Source organism: Macaca mulatta, chromosome 1 (genome assembly GCF_049350105.2).
Source record: "Macaca mulatta isolate MMU2019108-1 chromosome 1, T2T-MMU8v2.0, whole genome shotgun sequence".
NCBI lineage: Eukaryota > Metazoa > Chordata > Mammalia > Primates > Cercopithecidae > Macaca > Macaca mulatta.
In genome coordinates this window covers 24,653,322-24,673,476 of record NC_133406.1, presented here as the reverse complement: position 1 = coordinate 24,673,476, position 20,155 = coordinate 24,653,322, and the positions used below count along the sequence as shown (strand labels likewise).

The following is a 20,155-nucleotide window of genomic DNA, read 5'->3' as shown; positions in this document are numbered from 1 at the left end:
TACATCTTGCTATTCTTGCCACAATAAAACTAATTCTCTCTTTCTCTAGTTCCCTCTGTTACTCTCAAGGGTTTTCCTAGTGTAGTCTCCTACTGTATTGTACCATAGGCTAAATAATTGTTTGTTATTTTTTATAATGAGATGATGATGGCATTGTCTGGAGGCCCAGCTTTTGTGAAACAAGGTGAGACTGGCTCAGGATAACACATTTGTGTCTTTTAAAGTGGTTTTCTTCTAATATCCAAAGAGCTAAATATGACCAGAATAAAGAACTATTTGCCAATATACCATTTTTATTGGAGACTCAAAACATTAAAAAAAAAAAAAAAATCAGAACTGAGCATTGCCAGGAGAGGTCAGACTTGCCATAGGATAGACTTTCTGGGTTTCATGTGAAACCTCTACAGACAGAAGCGTGTCCTATGTTCATGGCCTTTCTGGATGTAAACTGGAGTCTCTGACAAACTACAGTGCTTTTCCAAGCTCACCTCTCTAGTCTGTGATGAACACTATCAAATACACTAAGTGAAACACCAAAGCTTAGAGGGTGCTGGGCAACAGAAAATGGTGTCAGTTGGTCCAGCATTCGGACCTCATATTGATGGTTCTCCCCGTCCTTGCCTCCTTCCTACTCCACCTTTGCTGCCCTTATGCTTGGTACCTCTCATTCTGGCTCTGCCCCTCTGGCAGATTCTCTCTGTATCCTCATCCCCTGATGGGTGGTGGCAATGTGTGCCCTGAGCCCTATGCTAAGGTGAGTGGTTTATTTCAGTGTTCTCAGCTTTTCCCCAGCTCAGTCCTCCCTCCTTCTCTGCAGCTTGGTCCTGGTTTCTTCTTGCCGACGTCTCCAAGCAGCAATGATGGCTTCATCGTCCATTTCTTCCTCTTCCTCTCTGTCAGTGCTTCTTCGATACTGGGACTGCCGTCCAGATGCAAACCTCCCTTCTTCTCTGTTTTCCATCCTCTCTTTCTCTCCCTCTTCTTCAGACCTCATAAAGCTCTGGGTGAATTTCCTCTTGGCTCCAAATTCAGAGAAGTCTGACTTGGATGATTCTTCCACATCTTCCCAGTCTCTGGACCTGGCCCAATTTGGTTGCTGTGACTCTGGGGACTCTTCCCTTTCTGAGGGCTCTGGGGTCCGGCAGAAGAAGTAGGGCTCTGGGCTGCTCTCCTCTCGGGAACTTGAGGTCTCGCTGTACGTGGACCTGGAGAACTTGTGCATCTCTCTGCCCTCCCTGGTGGAGGAAGACGAGAACCGTGAAGTGCTTCTTATAGAGTTGCCATTTGCCTCGTGGTAGGAGGAGGTGTCCTGTTCCTCTGACTGGGATTTGGAAAACTTGTAACTGGAGGATTTAGACTCTGTCTCCCTGAGCAGGGATGATCTGGTGTACTTCCCCCTGGAACTTCCAGACCAGTCACTTTGGAAAGGAGGTTTTTCCTCTGTCCTGAGGCCACTGAGCCACTTATTAATACTGCTATCCATCTCTTTGCCAACTCTGCTGCCACTTGCATAGTGATCACAGACAGCCAGGGAGGAGGATGTGTCTGTTTCAGGTTTCTGGGAACTACTGCGGGAAGAATACCGGAAGCTCCCTATGGCGCTGTCAGTGTCCTCATCCCCATCACCCACACCATCATCCTCATCTTCCTTGACCTTCTTCTTCTTGAAGAGGGAGCTGCGTTTGTTGTCTGAGGCCAGCTTTTCCATTTTGTACTCAGACATCTTCTCCCTAAGCTCCATCTGCATCTCCTTTTCCTTCCGGCCAAGTTCCTTCAGGTCCACATTGTCAGCAAAGAGGCTGTAGATGGGCTTGCTGGTCCCCCTCACTTTGCTCCTGGAACTTTCAGGGGGCGAGCTCAGTGTGGTGTTGCAGGACAGCACAGACTGCATGTCAGAGCTGAGTCTTGCCTGGCTCTGAGGCAACAGGCAGCCACCCAAGGAGGAGCTGCTTTGTCCACTGAGCATGGAGACTTGGTCATCCCCCAGGCAACTGGCCGCTGGTACTGCCTTCATGCTTGCAACAGACGGGGAGCGGGACAACAGCAGCATTTCATTTTGCTTCTGAGCAAGGGTCTCGCTGACTACATTGGCAATCCAGTTCTGGATACTGGCAATGGAAATGGTGTCTCCAGGCCCCACTGGCAGGTTAGGCAGGGGTGTGATGGGATTGGAGGTTGAACACCCCGCTATGTTGCTTGCAGCCTGAGACAGGTGGGAGCGGTGGCTCTGGGTGCTCAGTACTGACGCCGTGTCCCCATCAGCACTGACTGAGGGGGCTGCAGACCAGAACGCAGACAGGGGAATGCTCCCGCTGGCCGTGGAGCTGTCCGCCTCCCAGCTTGCCATAGACTGGCTCTCCTCCAGCGTCTGCCGGCTTCTCTCCAGCAGCTCCAGCCTCCGTTGCCTCTTCTTAGCCAAGGCCGAGTCCTCCCCCTTGCTGAGCTCCACCACCTCCTCCCTGTTCTCACTGCCCACCTTCTTCTGGTGTTTCAGCTTCCAGGCCTGGTAGGCTGTCAGGCTGATGTCGGAGGGGTTCTTCTTCTCCCCCACTGCTTCCTCTGCACCGGGCTCACTGCTGCTGTCTCCTGCTTCCAAGTCTTTCTTGTGAAATCCAAACTGGATTCTCTTGATCTTCCATCTTTCCAGGGCAGTGAGCTTGTCCTTGTTCCTGCTGCAGAAGTTGTAGAAGGAGCTGGCCTCAGAGCCCAAGCTCTCCTCGTCATCCTCCCGCACCCTGCTCCCTGCCTCTGAGCTCCTGTCTGCCGCCTCCTCTCTCTTGCTCTTAGCATGGTACCTCCGGGAAGCCTCCTTCTCAATCTCCAGCAGCCTCTCGTTCCACGCGTCCCAGGTGCTATCCGAGGACATCGAGTCTGAGCGGCGCCTCCTGCTGTGGTCTGGCCGGTTCAGCTCCAGCTGCTGCTTCAGGACCCAGATGTCGTGGCTGCTCACGCTCTCCCAGGCGCTGCTCTCGCTCAGGGTGCGCCGCCGCCTCCCTACGGAGGAGCCAGCGTCGCTCTCCTCCTCTTCTTCCTCCTCCCTTCCCCACCTCCGGTGCCCTTCTGCTTGATACCTCTCGTTTCGGCTCTGCCACTCCTGGATGATTCTCTCCACGTCCTCGTCCTCGTCCTCGTCCTCGAGCTGCTCCCCACCCTGGCCAGAAGAGGCTGAGCGCCGGCCACCTCCACCCTGGGAGACCTTGCCCGAGGGGAGGCCCTGCCCCTTCTTCCACTCCTCGTACAGTTTCTCCTCCTCCTCGTTGTCAATGAGGGTGAGGGGCTTGGAGGCCTGGCTGGCCTTCCCCAGGGAGGAGCCACTCAGGTGGCTGGCGCTGTCGTCCTCCTCCTCCACCGTCAGGGCGTGCACTCTGGCCCCGAGCGTGCTCCCCATGCCCTCACCCTCCTCAGCCTCAGCTGATTCCCCCTCCCTGCCGTAGTCCTCTTCTCTCTCCTCCATCAGCTTCTCGTTGAGCTCCCGCAGCTGCTTCAGGAAGCCGTCGTTGGGGTAGATGGCCCGCTTCTTACGCACAGTCATCAACGCCTCCAGGATGGCCATATTGTGGAAGATCATCAGGTAGGCGACCACTAGAACTGCTGACCGGCTGATGCCCATTTCGCTGCTGACCAGGACTTTCCCTGAAAATAAAACACAAGAGAAAATGATGTAATGACAGTGGCTTCCTTGTAGTGTTCTTGTTTGTTTTCTTTGGTAAGTGCGGTTTTAATGTGCTGCACTTAAGGTGTTTACTTTGCCTCTGAAGTTCATCGCGGCTCAAGACACAGGAGGGCTCAGCATCACTGACCCCATATTACAGATGGGGTCACCACATCTGTATGACACCACAGTCCCCACTGGCCCTGTATTATAAACACTGGATTGCATTTCTACTTTCTTCTCACAAACTGAGCATCAGAGGGAGGAGAAATAGAAGAACAGGGGGAAGGGTGATAAAGCAGAAAAGGAATTAGAGGCTAAGATAAATGAATCACAGAGAAATAGAATCTCGTGTTGGGAAGCATCATAAGTCACATCCTAAACTTGAGAATTCCCTTTACAACATCCCTGATGCTGGATCACCTGTCATACCTGTCATCCAGCCACTGCTGAGTGCTTCCAGTGACGGGGAGTTCATTAGCTCACATGGGCACATAGACACAACTCACTGCATTTTTGGATCACTCTAGTGCTTCAAAATTTCTTTCATATGTTAGGGAAAAGTATAAATTTCTGTAACAAGCATCTAATATTCCTGCTCTGACATTATAAAGTCAACAATGAATACATTGTATGAAACAGGGCTTTTATACAAAAATCCTTAAGAAGATTGCTATCATATTCTTCCATATATATATCATATTCTTCCATATATCATATTCATATTCATATCATATCCATATATCATATTCATATTCATATCATATCCATATATCATACTCATATTCATAATCATATATATCATAGTCATATTCATATATATCATATTCTTCCATGTATATCATATATATGATATATATCATATTCTTCCATATATATATTTTATATATATATAAAATCTTTTTCTGGCTATTTTGAGTCCTTCAAACATTATTTGAACGTCTTCTCATGTTCTCTTACTATTCTAGCTACTTTCCTCCAGGTCAAAACTTGAATTTATCAGGATTTTTTTTTTTTTTTTTTTTTTTTAGGAGTTTGTATTCAGGATGGAGCAAGATATTTCAGGTTTGGACTGACTCACTCACACAGAGTAGAGTGGGCCCTTCCCCACCCTTGTTTGGGTCACTGGGGCTTTACTGATGCCATATAAGCTTGCAATATGGGTAGATATGCCACACAGTGAACTCAAGTTATCTTTTACATCCATCAACTGAAACTTGTAAAACAGTTTTTAAAAATTGCAATTAAGTCATGTTCCTTTTAATGTGCAGTCATTTTAAAACTTAAGGATAATTTCACAAATTCCTACTAACATCTTTTGGTGGGTTCAACAGATCAGTTATCTGCTTCTAGCCTCCCTTTCGGCTTTGCATCCTTCATGAAGGGGACAAATATGCCTCCTATGCCTTCATCATAATAGCTGTTTAAAATGCAGACTGGGACCACTGGAGACCTTCTCCCTGCTCTCATCAATCTAACTTGCCAACAGTCTTTGGGGATGTTTGCTAAATCAGTTAAAAATCCTCTCTAACAATATGAGATGGGAGGTGACTTATTATTATATCTTTGCAGCAGTTAAGGTCATGTCTTTGTCACACAGGAGGTCAGAGACAGAAAATTCAGGGGACTTGAGGCCCAGTAATGATGAAGGGTGTTACTGCCAAGAGCCAGCAGCCACTAGAGGGAGGTAAATCAGCAGAGTCAAAGCCACAGGCCAGGGCGTGGTGGCTCATGTGTGTAATCCCAGCACTTTGGGAGGACAAGTTGGAGGATCGCTTGAGGCCAGGAGTTTGAGACCGGCCTGGCAACATAGCGAAACCTCATCTCTGAAAAACAAAAACAAAAAACCATGGCAAGCGCCTGTAGTCTCAGCTACTGGGAGGCTGAGGTGGGAGGATCACGTGAGCCCAGGAGGTTGAGACTGCAGTGAGTGGTGATTGTCCCACTGCATTCCAGCTCAGGCAACAGAATGAGACCCTGTCTCAAAAAGAAACAAATAAGGGTGCAGTGGCTCACATCTGTAATCCCAGCACTTTGGGAGGCCGAGGTGGGTGGATCACTTGAGGCCAGGAGTTCAAGACCAGCCTGGCCAACATGGCAAAACCCTGTCTCTATTAAAAGTACAAAAATTAGCTGGACGTGGTGGTGCGTGCCTGTAATTCCAGCTATTCGGGAGGCTGAGGCAGGAGTATCACTTAAACCCAGGAGGCAAAGGCTGCAGTGAGCTGAGATTGCACCACTCCACTCCAGCCTGGGCAACAGAGTGAGACTCTGTCTCCAAAACAAAACAAAATGAATAAACAAACAAAAAAACAAGCAAAAGCCTTATAAGGAGCATCTACAGAAGCACTTGTCTTTTTTCTCCTCTCACCCTCAGCTCAGGGCTTAGCTGTCCCTTACAAGGACCTCCCCTTCACCATCTGACCAGGCTACCATATACTGTGACGAGTCTCAAAGTCTCACTGGTTTTCTTTGGAGGTGGAATCACCAGACCAGCTTACTTCAGGACCCTTCAGGACACGACCAGCCAGTCTTCTTCACAGGGGCATCAAATACTACTTAGACTCAGTCTGGTGGAGACCAGGTTGGGGGGTCACGTCTTTCCTGCTGTGTTCCTAGCACACTGGGACTCCTCTGAGTAGCCTCAAGGGCAGCCAGAAGGACAAGAGAGAGGCTGGGTGGGTGAGACTCAGGGATCTTTACCCACTTCACCCAGAGCAGCAACAGGATTTTCTGTCTTCTCTGTTAGAGGTAGGCTGATGCTATATAGATTCTTCTCTGCACAACTCTAGGGGGACTCTTCACATCGAAATGAAAATATCAAAATATACTTGGGTTATGGTGAAAATTTTCCAACAGTAAAATGGTTTGAGGAAGGTAGCGTTTTTCTAATTTGCAGAGTTACCATTTTGATTACCAGCAGGGCTGATTGTGAAGAGTCCCTGTTTTTAAAATTTGAAAAGTACAAGCCGGGCATGGTGGCTCACACCTGTAATCCCAGCACCATGGAAGGCCGAGGTGGTGGATCACTTGAAGTCAGGAGTTTGAGACTGGCATGGCCAACATGGTTCCCTTGTCAATACTAAAAATACAAAAATTAGCTGAGCAGTAGTGGCACGTGCCTGCAATTGCCGCTGATCAGGAGGCTGAGGCATGAGAACCCTTGAGTCTGGGAGGCGGAGGTAGTGAGCCAAGATCACATTACTGCACTCCATCCTGGGTGACAGAGTGAGACTCAAAAAAAGGACCTTCAAAAAAATTTTTTTTTTTTTTTTTTTTTTTGAAGAGTACAGCTACTGGGGAAGAGCATCAGACTTGAGCAAGACTGGATTTGAATTCTCTACACTCTCAGTATGCCTTTATATGGCAGGCAATTGTACTATACTCTCCCAATTCAAAATTCCCTCTTTCCTCAGAACGTACCCCTCTCCACACCTGTATTTGCCCAGAAGCCACCCCACTTGCCACTGTTGATGGAACTCAGGGTACACAAAAGGACCAGTATCTGACAAATTCTCCAGGAAATTTGGAAATGGGACTGAGGCAGGAAATTAGCTAGTTTGATGTCAGGCCTGTGGATGGCCATTTGCTATCTGAAGTAGAGAGAGAAAGAAGAGAGAAGCCAAGAGTCCTGAGATTGTCCAGTCCTTGTTCCAGGCCTGCCCCGCGTGCCAGGCTCCTGTCTTTGGCTTCTTTCCTGCATCTTCAGAATTAATGCCTTTGCTGCTTGTAAAGGAGTTTGAGATGGTTTCCACACACTAGCAACAAAGAGAATCTTGATTATTACACCGTGCACCATACAAAGTCACCACTTAATCTTCCATGGATCTCAACTTCCCAGTGTGTACAATGTAAATAACAACACCCCCTTATAGGCTCTTTGTGATTATCACGTAAAACGCCGGCGCCAGGTGTTTCTTTCGCTGTTCTGGAGAACTGACTCCCAAGCATCCTAGAGTAGAGGAAACCACAGGACCTAAGGCTCAGGGAGTAATTATAGGGATGCCACGACCTCTCTGCGGTGGAGTAGGAACGACCCACAAAAGCAACAAGCACAGCAACAATAAGGGCCTTTCGCTGCCTGGCCGGGAGAGTGAGGCTGAATAGGGAGGAGATGCTCGCAGGGCACACTGGCCCCTGCAAGGGATCTGGACACCCTGCTCTCAGACCTACGCTCTCGGGCCGGGTGTAGCTGACAAGCTGGCTCCTGGCCAGCATGACCCAGCCCGCCTTGGGTATGCTGCAGGGAAGGCCGCGCCTGGGTTGCACCCGCGACAGGAAACTTCCTGCTGAGCCCGCGCGGCTCCTGGCACCGACTCCGCCTCCGCGTTTGGGCGCGTTCTTCTTCCCTCCATCCCCAACGCTGGCTATAGCTTCTGCGATGCGTTCCACATTCTGGGATCGGTCTTATCCGCCCTGGGATGCTGCTGGGGACCGCCGGCTCGTGGCCGTGTCCACATGCTGGAGCTCCGCCTCGAGGTCGGCCGATGCGCGCCAGGGCCACCGAGCGAGGTGGGACACACTCTCCAGGCCGCAGACGACCGACAGACCCTTTCAATCCCACATTGGTCAAACGTCCTACATTTTAAAAAGATGGAGTTTTTTCGGCCGGGCGCGGTGGCTTATTGTAATCCCAGCACTTTTGGAGGCCGAGGCGGGCGGATCACCTGAGGTTGCGAGTTCGAGACCACTCTGGCCAACATGTCGAAATCCCGTCTCTACTACAAATACAAAAATTAGCTGGGCGTGGTAGCGGGCGTCTGTAATCCCAGCTACTCGGGATGCTAAGGCAGAAGACTCGCTTGAACCCAGGAGACGGAGGTTGCAGTGATCCGTAGATGGCACCATTGCACTCCAGACCGGGTGACAAGAGTGAGACTCCGCCTCAAAAAAAAAAAAAAAAAAAAAAAAAAGGAGTTTTTAAGCATTGAAAAGAGGAGAAAACTGAAAACTGTTTATATGTGTGTGTATGTATATATGTGTGTATATATGTATATGTGTATACATATACATACCTCTCTCTCTATATATAAAATTTACACACACACATACACACACATATATCAAATATGTGTATTTGGCCAGGCATGGTGGCTCACTCCTGTAATCTCAGCACTTTGGGAGGCCGAGGTGGGAGGATCACTTGAGCCCAGGAGGTCAGGGCTATAGTGAGCACTCCAGCAGCCTGGGCAACAGAGCTGCATCCTGTCTCTAAAAATAAAAAGTAAAAATAATAAAAAAAGAAAATATGTGTGCTTGTAATTTCCATTAGAAGTTACCTAACCTGGCCATTGGTGGTGACAGGAAATGCCCTTTCCAGGAAATTATTAACAAAATTATTATAGCAATGGCTATAATTTTTAAAGCATTTATTGTGCCAAGTGTTGTCCCAAGGGAGTTACTTTATATGCATTTTTAAAACGTTATTCCTCACAGCAACTTTAGGATTTGATATTTTTGTCTTTGTTCTCTGTATAAGGAAACTGTAGTTCCCAGGGCTAAAGGAAATGGCCCAAGGTCACATTGTATATACAGTGTAGCAAATCCTGGACTCAAACCCAGGTTTCTGGACACCAAATTCTGAACTCTTCCCAGTCAGGCTGTCGGCCCCATTGCATGGGCTCTACCCCTCCTCCCTGAGGTCTGTGACCTCTGTAGACTAGTCTCATGTCGCCTTTCACTTGGATATAGCAATAGCAGCCCCTCTCTATGAAAGCATATAAAGCACTACTCTCTACTTTTCCAACTCGGTCTGTTCTTCAAGGTGGAGGGAGGGAGTTTTCTAAAACATAAATCAGATCAAGGTGCTGCTCCAATTTCTTACCCTGGCTTTTAGCTTCCTGTTTGATGGGGTGGGGAGGCCCTGCCACTCCAATCTTCATCCACCATGCTCATCCACACTGGCCTTTGATTCCTGAACACACCAAGCTTTCCACCTTTGGATCTTTGCACTACTAGTTCTCTTCCGCAGGAATGCTCTTCTTCCAGTTTTCCCATGGCTAGCTCTTTGTCACTTGGCTTAAATGTCCCATTGTCAGAAGGCCTCCTCCACCATGCTCTCCAAGGAGCTAGTCGGTCGCTCTAGCACATTGTCCTAGCTAGTCTCTGCCTGACGCTTATCACCATCTGACATTTTTCTCTCTTTTTTTCATTTTCTGTCCCCTTTTACAGTGTAAGAGTCAAAGGCTGGAAGTGTTGCCTGTATCTTTCACCACAGTGCCTAGAATGGTACTTGGTACATGCTAGGCACTCAGTAATTATTTACTGGATGAATGATTATCCTGTCTTTTCTCCTTTTCTTAGAGAAAACGGTGTTCTTAAGACAGATACCCTCCAGACACGCCAACTAATCAGGTTTTCTTAACATTCCCCACGTTGCTCTTCCCCCTGTGGAATTCCAGCAGCCTGGGGCAGGCAGACCCCTCTCACCTCTGTAAGTGAGCAGCGCCTCATCGAGGAACTCAGCCGCCTTCCGGAAATGCTGGGAAATGTCCACCTCAGGAAAATCATCCACCTCCACACCCAGGTACTGGATCTCCAGGCCAGTGTAGAATTCGGGGCCAGTGTAAACGCCAGTGCCATGCGCAGCATTCAGAATGTGGGTGATTCCCAGCCTCTTCAGCCTCCCCTTGTTCACAGCCACACTCCTGGGGGAAGAGGCAGGGACCTGTTTGCCAGAGTCGGAACTAGAAAGGTGTGTCACCACTGCCATGGCGAGCCTGCCTCAGCCGGTCTGGGGCCGCAGCTGGGCAAGTACCTCCTTTTCTGCCCTGGTTGTCTGGGGATCACTGCAAATACCATTATAGAAAGAGTTGATGGCTTGGCCTCAGCAAAAGGGAGAAAAGACAGGGAGTTAGGCAAGGAAGGACGAGATGAAGAGGCCAACAAAGTGACGTGAAAGGAAACATTTGAATGATCCAGAGACTTGTAGTTTAAAACCTCATGCCTTGGGAATGGACATTCATCAAGGCACAAAAGTGGCAGGCACAAATAATAAAATTAAGTGTATTCTGCATTGATATGGCATGCTTATAACTGTCAAAATCCTTTCACATGCATTAGTTCATGTTATCCTAACAATAAATTTAAGAAGTAGACAGGGACACTAGTTTTATTCCCATTTGAAGATTATAAAACTCAATCTGAGAGCTCTTATAACTTCCCAAGAGTGTGAAAGGAGTAAAAGACAACAAGAACTAGTGTTTTAGATTTCTAGTTCAGAGCACTTTTTGCTGTAGCTGTATAAGTGTAGCTTCGTTTGAAGAGGCCCTGAGGACAGGTTGTCCGAGAAGGACCAAACGCTTTTAGCTAAGGATACCTGGCGATGGCTGGGTTCTTAGTGACCATGAGATGAATGCTCCTGGATCTGAAGATCTATCTAAAGATCACGTAGGATTTGGTGCCCAGCGCTGAGGATCAAGTTCTAGGCAACGGATGACTCCTTGGTGAAGATGAGACCCACTGTCCAATGCTGTTTTCCCTATTCCCTCCCCTGAGGCCAAATTTCCTCCTTTGCTTCTGGATATCCAGATGATTACATTGGGAAAACATCTCATTAAGTATTTGATGAATCAGCAAAATATTTGTTTCACTAATTAACCTGGTGGTAGCAATTATGCACTGGCATCCTAAAGAAATAGGATGTGAGTGAGTTGTTTTTGTTCTGGAAGCCCCGATAAACTTTTAGAAAATAATAGTTTTTGGATTATAAAAACAATGTCTACTTTAGGAAACCTGTACAAGTCAAAGGAAATCTAAAGAGAAAATAAAAACCACTTGTAAAAACACCTCCCAGAGAGAAACATTGTTATCATTTTCTCACATTTCCTTCTAACTGTTGTCTATACAAAAACATGCACGCACATACACACACATCTATTGCTCAATTAGCAGCACACTTACTTACATGTCTTCTCTTGTAATCTAATTCTTTCTTACTGTATTGTGAACGTTTTCCTACGTTGGTAAGGAAAGGAGGCCCAGAGAAGGCCTTCTTGAGGGACAAGAGAGTCCTGGCAAGAGGGCAAAGGATAAGCAGTCATGGCGGCATCTTGCCTGGAGACCTCTGAATGCAGGTGACTGAAGGGGCCTTTCTCTGGACTGGGGCAGGGTAAGTGGCTAGGCAGCCTCATTGTGCTGGATGGACCTATGGGTGCCTTTGGTGAAAGTTGGGGGAGTTTCGTCTGTCTCAGGCACTAACCAGAGGGGTAGGACAAAGGGTCATGAAGAGCAGTCAGACTCACTTCTCAGCTATGAAGACATTGGGCCAGACCTCATCCACCTCATTCCAGGGAGCCTCTTGGCGATCCTGAACCAGAGCCCGCTGTAGGTCTAGGACGCAGGGCGTATTATAGAGGCTGGTGTCGTCCATCTTCTCCCTGACGCGGTTGTACAGGTCCTCCACCAGCAGCTGTTCAGCAGACTCCAGCATGCCTGGACACTCTGCGTCTGCTCTGACCCCCCGTGGCTTGAGTTCTAGAGGAGACAGGCAGCATTCTCATCAGAGAGTTAGGAATATCATGGCCTTCCTTGTTCCTGGGGGGAACATGCTCTTGGCCAGTTCGCTGCCAAGATTTTGGCCGTGAACTGAATGCCAGCAGGATCTCCCAGGAAGGATTTTAATTGGGCCCAGGGTACCTGCTGCACTGGCCCAGACACTTGTAATCAGGGTCAGCAAGAGGACTGTATAGATGTGGGTAAAGGGGATCCAATTTCTTTTACTCCCTCCCATGCTTCTCAGAAGCTGGTCAATAATTTTTTAGACCAAGTTCCTTAAGTACTAGGTGTACTTTGATTCGTACTTAATAATTCCCACAGTGCCCAGTACAAAGTGGATGCTCAGAAGTATTTACCGGCCAGGCGCAGTGGCTCACGTCTGTAACCCCAGCACTTTGGGAGGCTGAGGTGGGCGGATGACCTGAGGTCAGGAGTTCAAGACCAACCTGGCCAACATGGTGAAACACTGTCTCTACAAAAAATACAAAATTAGCCAAGCGTGGTGGTGAGCGCCTGTAATCCCAGCTACTTGGGAGGCTGAGGCAGGAGAATCACTTGAACCTGGGAAGTGAAGGTTGCAGTGAGCTGAGAGCGCGCCATTGCATTCCAGCCTGGTCAAAAAGAACGAACGACTCTGTCTCAAAAAAAAAAGAAAAAAGGTAGGAGTATTTACCAAATGAGTGAATGGCGTTCATTCATAGTATAATTCACTCTGTTAGTTTGACTCTTTTACATATGGATTGCAAATAACCCTAGGAAAAGTAAAACTTTCAGCAGTGATTTATGCAATATTACCTTCTAATATACATCTAATTTACTGATTTATTTCTTGTATTGTCTCCTTCCCCCTACTAGAATGTAAGGACCTATGATTCTCAGCCTCCCAGCCCACAGATAGGTGGCAAAGATTGGCCATGAGCTCTCATTCTAATCTCAAAACGTGACTCAGGGCCTTTCTGACAACAGGTCCGAAAAGTTCAAACTCCAAATGAACTCAAATCCCAACTCACTCACATCTGGGGTGAATCTTTATCTTCTTCTAATAATATATTTGCTCACAGTTTATCAAATTTGGGGAAATGTAAGATGTTTTCTTTCTTTAAGTTAGACAAAAATAAGAAAAACAAAATCGTTCCTCTCATGTGGTAGCCAAAAATACTGAACAGAGAGAGAGAGAGAGAAAAGAAGCTGGAAAGATGTGTCCTCTGTGTTCCCCGTAGCCTCTTGCTGGCACCATCTCTTTCCCTGATGGGCAGTCTCTGGGTGGGGGCTGCAGAGAGAGTCCAGCCACATTTGGAGGGTAGACTTGGCCCAGCCCCTCATGGAATCTGCTCCTCCCAGGAGTCTAAGCAGGGCTTGCTGCTCATGGACTGCAAATCCTGAGAGCCTTGGGTTCTGCCTGGGGCTCAGGATTTCATTTCCCTCCTCTCTTCCCTCCTCTAACCCCCCTGAGGGGCCCCCACGTCCCTACATCAGGGCTCAGCTCTAAACGTTCTCTGATCTTCATTTCAAACGCAGAAAGAAGAAAACTCCTGCAATCCCAGAGCTCTATTTTGTTTAAAAATAGATGAAGTGTTCCTATTTTCTCCACCATGCAGTTTTCTCCCCTGGCTCTCCTGGGGTCTTTCATAGCAAATGCAAACCCCTCTCCTTCCGTTGTCTACTTAGATGTCTTTCCCTTACTACATATAAAAAATGGGACTCCTGACACCTCATTAAAATACACAGTATTGTCTTCCTCGGCTATTTATCTAGCAGGTGTTGTTTCCATTTCTTTTCAATTTAAAAACAAATGTCCCAGCCCTTCACCCCTGATGGCAACTCCTGCTTTCCCTAGGTCTCTGGTTCACACTTCAGCCTCTGTAGAGTTTGCCTCCCTCCCTGCATCAATTTCTTTCTATTACCTGACATTTCTTCAGCAGAGAGTAAAGCCCACACATTTCTCCCCTACACTCTCGGATGTGTGGCATATGCAGACTTTCATGAAAGCAGAAGGTTTTCAACACACATTTTTACCCCTGTGATCACCAGTGAGCATGGCGGTGTTTTGAAATATCACCTGATACATTTTCCTTTCTCTCTAATATATTGTTTTTTCTCCCCCTACAGCCCTTCAGCCACTAAGGCTAATGAAACTTAGATTTGATGCCCCCAGAGAAGGGAAGAATAAAGAGCCAGGATAAAAAAAGGCATTGCACATCTTTTGGTTTCAAACTAGACTGAATGTCCATAGCATTCTATAGACTTGAAAGTGAAGCTTTCAAAGAGAGAAAAAGTTTTTTATTTTTTTTCTCCCCACAATTCCTAAAGCTGGACTTTTACTTATCAAGAACCAAAGCCTGGAAAATGATCCATAGAATGAAGCACAAAGCAGAGATGATGCAGAATGGAAGGTTAGGGAAACTTCCAACCACAAAAGAGGAAGAAAAGACTTTCCAGAGCTATGGTGGCACTAGGAGCAATTCAGAGAGAACTGGACCAGGGTGAAGACACTGCCTGGGTTTGGGGGCAAGATATCTTGGGATAAGATATCTTGGAGCAAGATAACAGAGACCCTAGGTATGGAAGAAAAAGAAAAAAAAAATCCCCCGAAGCAGATGAGTCTTTAAGAAGATGGGGCCTCCTAGAATGCCCAGAACAGTCAGCAACAGCAAGTCAAATTTCTGGTTCTATGTGAAGTGTGCAAGAGGTCCAGACGTCCTCTAGAGATCCTGGTGGAGACCCAAATGGGTCAGGGGACAAAGAAGGGACCAGAGTGAGAATGGACAAAGAGTAGCATGTGATTCTCATAATGAAAGACCAAGGAAAGGATTGTGGCCACCAGCGGTGGTTGCAAGATTAAGTCCAAAGGCCAGCTGGGCCTTGCTTCATCAGTGTGCACCTTATCCCATTCCACCCCATCTCACCAGAGTTGTGAGGCTATCCAGGGAGAAGGGAGAAGAAAGGGGAAGAAAGAAATTGCAAAAGATTATTTACCTGAAATTGATTAGAAAAAAAATCCATCTAATCTAGATAAGTATCTTTGAATGAAATACAATAATATGTTGTCTGCTTCAAAATTTTACTGTGTAAATATGAACATATTTAATATTGGGTGCTCCCCACCCAAGCTTTTCCCTCCTTCCCATGCACCCTTCAGTTTGAAGCATCTTTAAGCACTGGTGGAAGTGCAGGTCTAAGTCTGGGCTCCCTTGGAAGAGAACCCTCTGGATGCTTCTGGCCATTTCTTGGGCTCTTAGGTCTGTGCCTCTGCCATAAGCCACCTCAGGACCCCTGACGTAACCAAAAATTGAGCAGGAGGCCCTAGGAACAGATTAGTGCTGACTCTCTGGTTGTCCCTGTTCATGCTGATGTATAATTATTTCCACTTCCTTCCTATCAAAGTTGAGGAGGTGGAGTTGGCAGAACTACCTTCTGCAGATCTGCTCTTCCTAACGTAATGGGCAGCACCTGAGAGGCACATTGACATCTTCCAATGGCCCCCCTCTAAGGGTCTCCAGATGACCACTGGACTTTGCTTCCACCCAGCTTTTGATTGCATTACCTTCATTGATGATCTGTTTGGCTGCAATGGCTGAGGAGAGGTGAATGGGTTCCATGAAAATGCTTTCTGTTTCTGCATCTGAGACCATCGAACACCTAAGGGAAGAGGATATTCATGTGAGATAAGCCTGCAGCATCTGAATTAAAGGCATTCTTTTAGATGAGAAACCTGGTTCTGATTTTAGCAACAAGTAGGAAACAACGAATGATCAAGGCAAAGCCTTCCTAAGTTTAAGGACCCAAGAATACAGAACACTGGGCATCCTGTGACTCAGATGCCCACCTGTTTTCAGATCACAGTTGGCACTGATGCTGTGTGATGTTTAATGACATGGTGGTCTATGTTGGGAAGGCAAGAGTGTATGTCTGTGCTTGGGGGAACCCACCCTGATGTGGCTTCACTTTCTTGGATGTCCTGCTGCTCATTTAAAAAATTTTGTCTCTTTTTCCTCTGCTATCAATCTATAGGATGTCCTTAATTGTGCCTTTGCCAGTCTTCTGCTGGACTGCTGGACTGAATAGGTTGCCACTACTCTTTCTGTTCCCTCTGTTCTCCATTCCTTCTCCAAGTTTGTAAGGGAATGGGCTAATGATGAAGGACTGGCATACCACCAAGTGAAATGCCAAAGATGAACTCAAATGCACAGGTACTGATTCTGAGCACATGAAATCAAGAGTCAGGCTGAGCCCAGGGATGCAAAGAAAGTAACTTGGGTAAATGTCAAAGCAATTTCCCAAAAATAATTCAGTGCAGTTGTCAAAAAGAGACCTTTAGGAACGTGGAGAGTCTAGAGCAGAGACAAGACTTGGGACTGCACTATGGTGGTGGGGATGGGACCACACCATAGTTCACTAGTAAATGCCTTTCTAGTGAGTTGTCCTGTTTTCGAGGTGTTCAGATGAGCTTTGGGTCATTTTCTTTTGTCTGCTTAGTCTTTCCTTTAGGTCTAGAGAGGGAGGATTTAATGGATACCATTTGTGAGTGCGTTCTATGAATTTAATTCTGACAAACCCTCCACAAATGAGGTATTATTTTTATTCCTGCATTACCGATGAGAAAACTGTAGCTCAGAAAGATTAAGAAAATTGTCCAAGGCAGTAAGTAAATGGCAGGGCTAAGTTGAGAACATAGGGCAGTCCTGCTGTAGGTCCAGTGTTCTCTACACAATACACAGATACCATTTAGATTAGAACAGGGAGGTGGGTTGGTTAGTGGAAGCAACCCCAGCTGGATTCCCAGACTCAATGCAGACTTTGACAGGTAAGAAATGCTTATTGGAAGCCTAGATGCATGGATGAATTAAGCTGAGTAAAGTTGAGTTGAGCAGAATCTAGATGAGCTGAACAAAGCTGACTTGAGCTGAGACAAGTTGAGATTGAATTAAGTTGAATTGATTAGCAGAACAATTCTCTCATGCATCCACAACATGAGTCCACCCTAGGGAGAATGGTGTGCTCAGCGTCAGCAAGGCCAATGCTCTTGCCAGGAGAAAGAAGTAGCCTGGGACTCCACCCAGGACATGGCCAGAACTGCCTATGCCACCTCAAGGACAGCATGATGTGGCATCATCATCCATAGTATCTGAGAGTTTTCTGATAGCAGTTGTGCCGGCTCATTCCTATTCCAGCACCAAGTACTCCTGTGACCAAAAACGCATTTTCAAATATGCATGACTGGGGAGTGGGAGTGGATTAAGGGTGAGCTTTGTTCCTAGAGGCTGCATGGGCAGGTCTGGCCATATCCTGAGTAGATTCACAGGCTACTCCTTTCTCCTGGCAAGGTTATTTCCTTCTCCATGGCCTGGTTGACACTGGGCACAGCATTCTCCTGAAATTGGACAACAATTTGTGGATGGTTATTACAAAATAATTGTTCTGCTAATCAACTAATTTTTTTATATTTCAATAGGTTTTTGGGGAACAGGTGGTGTCTGGTTACATGGACATGTTCTTTAGTGGTGATTTCTGAGAGTTTGGTGCACCCATCACCAGAGCAGTGTACACTGTATCCAATGTGTAATTTTCTATCCCTCACCCCCTCCCATCCTTCCCCCAAAGTCCCCAAAGTCCTTTGTATCATTCTTATGCCTTTGCCTCCTCATACCTTAGTCCCTACTTATAAGTGAAAACATACAATGTTTGGTTTTCCATTCCTGAATTACTTCACTTACAATAATGGCCTCCAATTCAATCCAGGTTGCTGCAACTGCCATTATTTTAGACCATTTTTTGGCTATTATTTCATAGCATATATATGTATATATGTGTGTATATGTGTGTGTGTATATATATGTGTGTATATGTGTATGTATGTATGTGTGTGTATGTGTGTGTATATATATGCACCACATGTTCTTTATCCACTTGTTGATTGATGGGCATTTGGGCTGGTTCCATGTTTTCACAAGCGAATTGTGCTGCTATAAACGTACGCATATAAACAAGTCTTTTTCACATAATGACTTCTTTTCCTCTGGGTATATAGTCAGGAGTGGGATTGCTACCAAATGGGAGATCTACTTTAGTTCTTAAGGAACCTCCCTACTGTTTTCAATAGTGGTTGTACTAGTTTACATTCCCACAAGCAGTGTAAAGTGTTCCCTTTACACCACATCCATGCCAACATCTACTATCTTTTGATTTTTAAATTATGGCCATTCTTGCTGGAGTCAGGTAGTATCATGTTGTGGTTTGATTTGCATTTCCCCGATAATTAGTGATGTTGAGCATTTTTAAATATGTTTGTTGTTAACCATAGTGTATCTTCTTTTGAGAATTGTCTATTCATGTCCTTAACCCACTTTTTGATGGAATTTTTCTTTTTTTTTCCTTGCTGATTTGTTTGAGTTCCTTGTAAAATCTGGATATTAGCCCTTTGTTGGATGCATGGTTTGCAAAGATTTTCTCCCACTCTGTGGGTTGTCTGTTTACTCTGCTGATTATTTCTTTTGCTGTGCAGAAGCTTTTTAGTTTAATTAAGTCCCATTTATTTATCTTTGTTTTTGTTGCATTTGCTTTTGGGTTATTGGTCATGAAGTCTTTGCCTAAGCCAATGCCTAGAAGGGTTTTTCTGATGTAATCTTCTAGAATTTTTATGGTTTCAGGTCTTAGATTTAAGTCTTTGATCCATCTTGAATTAATTTTTGTATAAGGTGAGAGATGAGGATCCCGTTTCATTCTTCTACATGTAGCTTACCAACTATCCCAGCACCATTTGTTGAGTATGGTGTCCTTTCCCCACTTTATGTTTTTGTTTGCTGTGTTGAAGGTCAGTTGGCTATAAGTATTTGACTTTATTTCTGGGTTCTCTATTCTGTTCCACTGGTCTATGAGCCTATTTTTATACCAGTACCATGCTGTTTTGGTGACTATAGTCTTATAATATAGTTTGAAGTCAGGTAATGTGATGCCTCCAGATTTGTTCTTTTTGCTTAGTCTTGCTCTGGCTGTGTAGGCTCTTTTTTGGTTCCATATTAATTTTAGAAATTTTTTGTCCAGTTCTGTGAAGAATGATGATGGTATTTTGATGGGAATTTCACTGAATTTGTAGATTGGTTTTGGTAGTATGCTCATTTTTCACAATATTGATTCTACCCATCCATGTGCATGGGATGTGTTTCCATTGGTTTGTGTCATCTATGATTTCTTTCAACAGTGTTTTGTAACTTTCCTTGTAGAGGTCTTTCACCTTCTTGGTTAGGCATCTTCCTAAGCATTTTTTTTGGCAGCTATTTTAAAAAGGGTTGAATTCTTGATTTGATTCTCAGCTTGTTCACTGTTGGCGTATAGCAGTGCTACTGATTTGTGTACATTGATTTTGTATCCTGAAACTTTAGTGAATTCATTTATCAGATGTAGGAGCTTTTTGGATGAGTCTTTAGGTTTTTCTAGGTATATGAGCATATCATCAGTGAACAGTGACAGTTTGACTTCTTCGTTACAGATTTGCATTCCCTTATTTCTTTCTCTTGTCTGATTGCTCTGACTGGGACTTCCAGTACTATGTTGAATGGAAGAGGTGAAAGTGGGCATCTTTGTCTTGTTCCAGTTCTCAGGGGGGATGCTTTCAACTTTTCCTTGCTTAGTATAATATTGGCTGTGGGTTTGTCATAGATGACTTTTATTACCTTAAGGTATGTCCCTTCTATGCCAGTTTTCTGAGGGTTTTAAGCATAAAGCAATGCTGAATTTTGTTAAATGCTTTTTCTGCATTTATTGAGATGATCATGTGATTTTTGTTTTTAATTCTGTTTATGTGCTGTATCACATTTATTGACTTGCAGATGTTAAACCATCCCTGCATCCCTGGTATAAAAGCCACTTGGTCATGGTGGATTATCTTTTTAATATGCTGTTGGATTCAGTTGGATAGTATTTTGTTGAAGATTTTTGCCTCTGTGTTCATCAGGGATGTTGGTCTGTAGTTTTCTTTTTTTGTTATGTCCTTTCCTGGTTTCAATATTA

The 20,155-nt window shown here is 45.7% G+C and overlaps 1 protein-coding gene across 3 annotated transcripts in view; it reads right to left on the bottom strand.

The window, feature by feature from the left end:
• Window positions 1–275: 275 nt before the first annotated feature.
• The window catches only part of STYXL2 (serine/threonine/tyrosine interacting like 2), a 39,035-nt gene continuing 19,155 nt past the window's right edge, over window positions 276–20,155 (bottom strand). For all 3 annotated transcript variants that reach the window (XM_015125371.3, XM_077999120.1, XM_015125376.3), the window contains exons 3-6: window positions 15,693–15,787; window positions 11,896–12,127; window positions 10,082–10,299; window positions 276–3,633 (exon numbers count right to left, since the gene is read on the bottom strand). In XM_015125371.3, coding sequence (XP_014980857.3) covers window positions 794–3,633; window positions 10,082–10,299; window positions 11,896–12,127; window positions 15,693–15,787 — 3,385 coding nt within the window. In that variant the 3' untranslated portion in view covers window positions 276–793. The remainder of the gene's footprint in view (window positions 3,634–10,081; window positions 10,300–11,895; window positions 12,128–15,692; window positions 15,788–20,155) is intronic.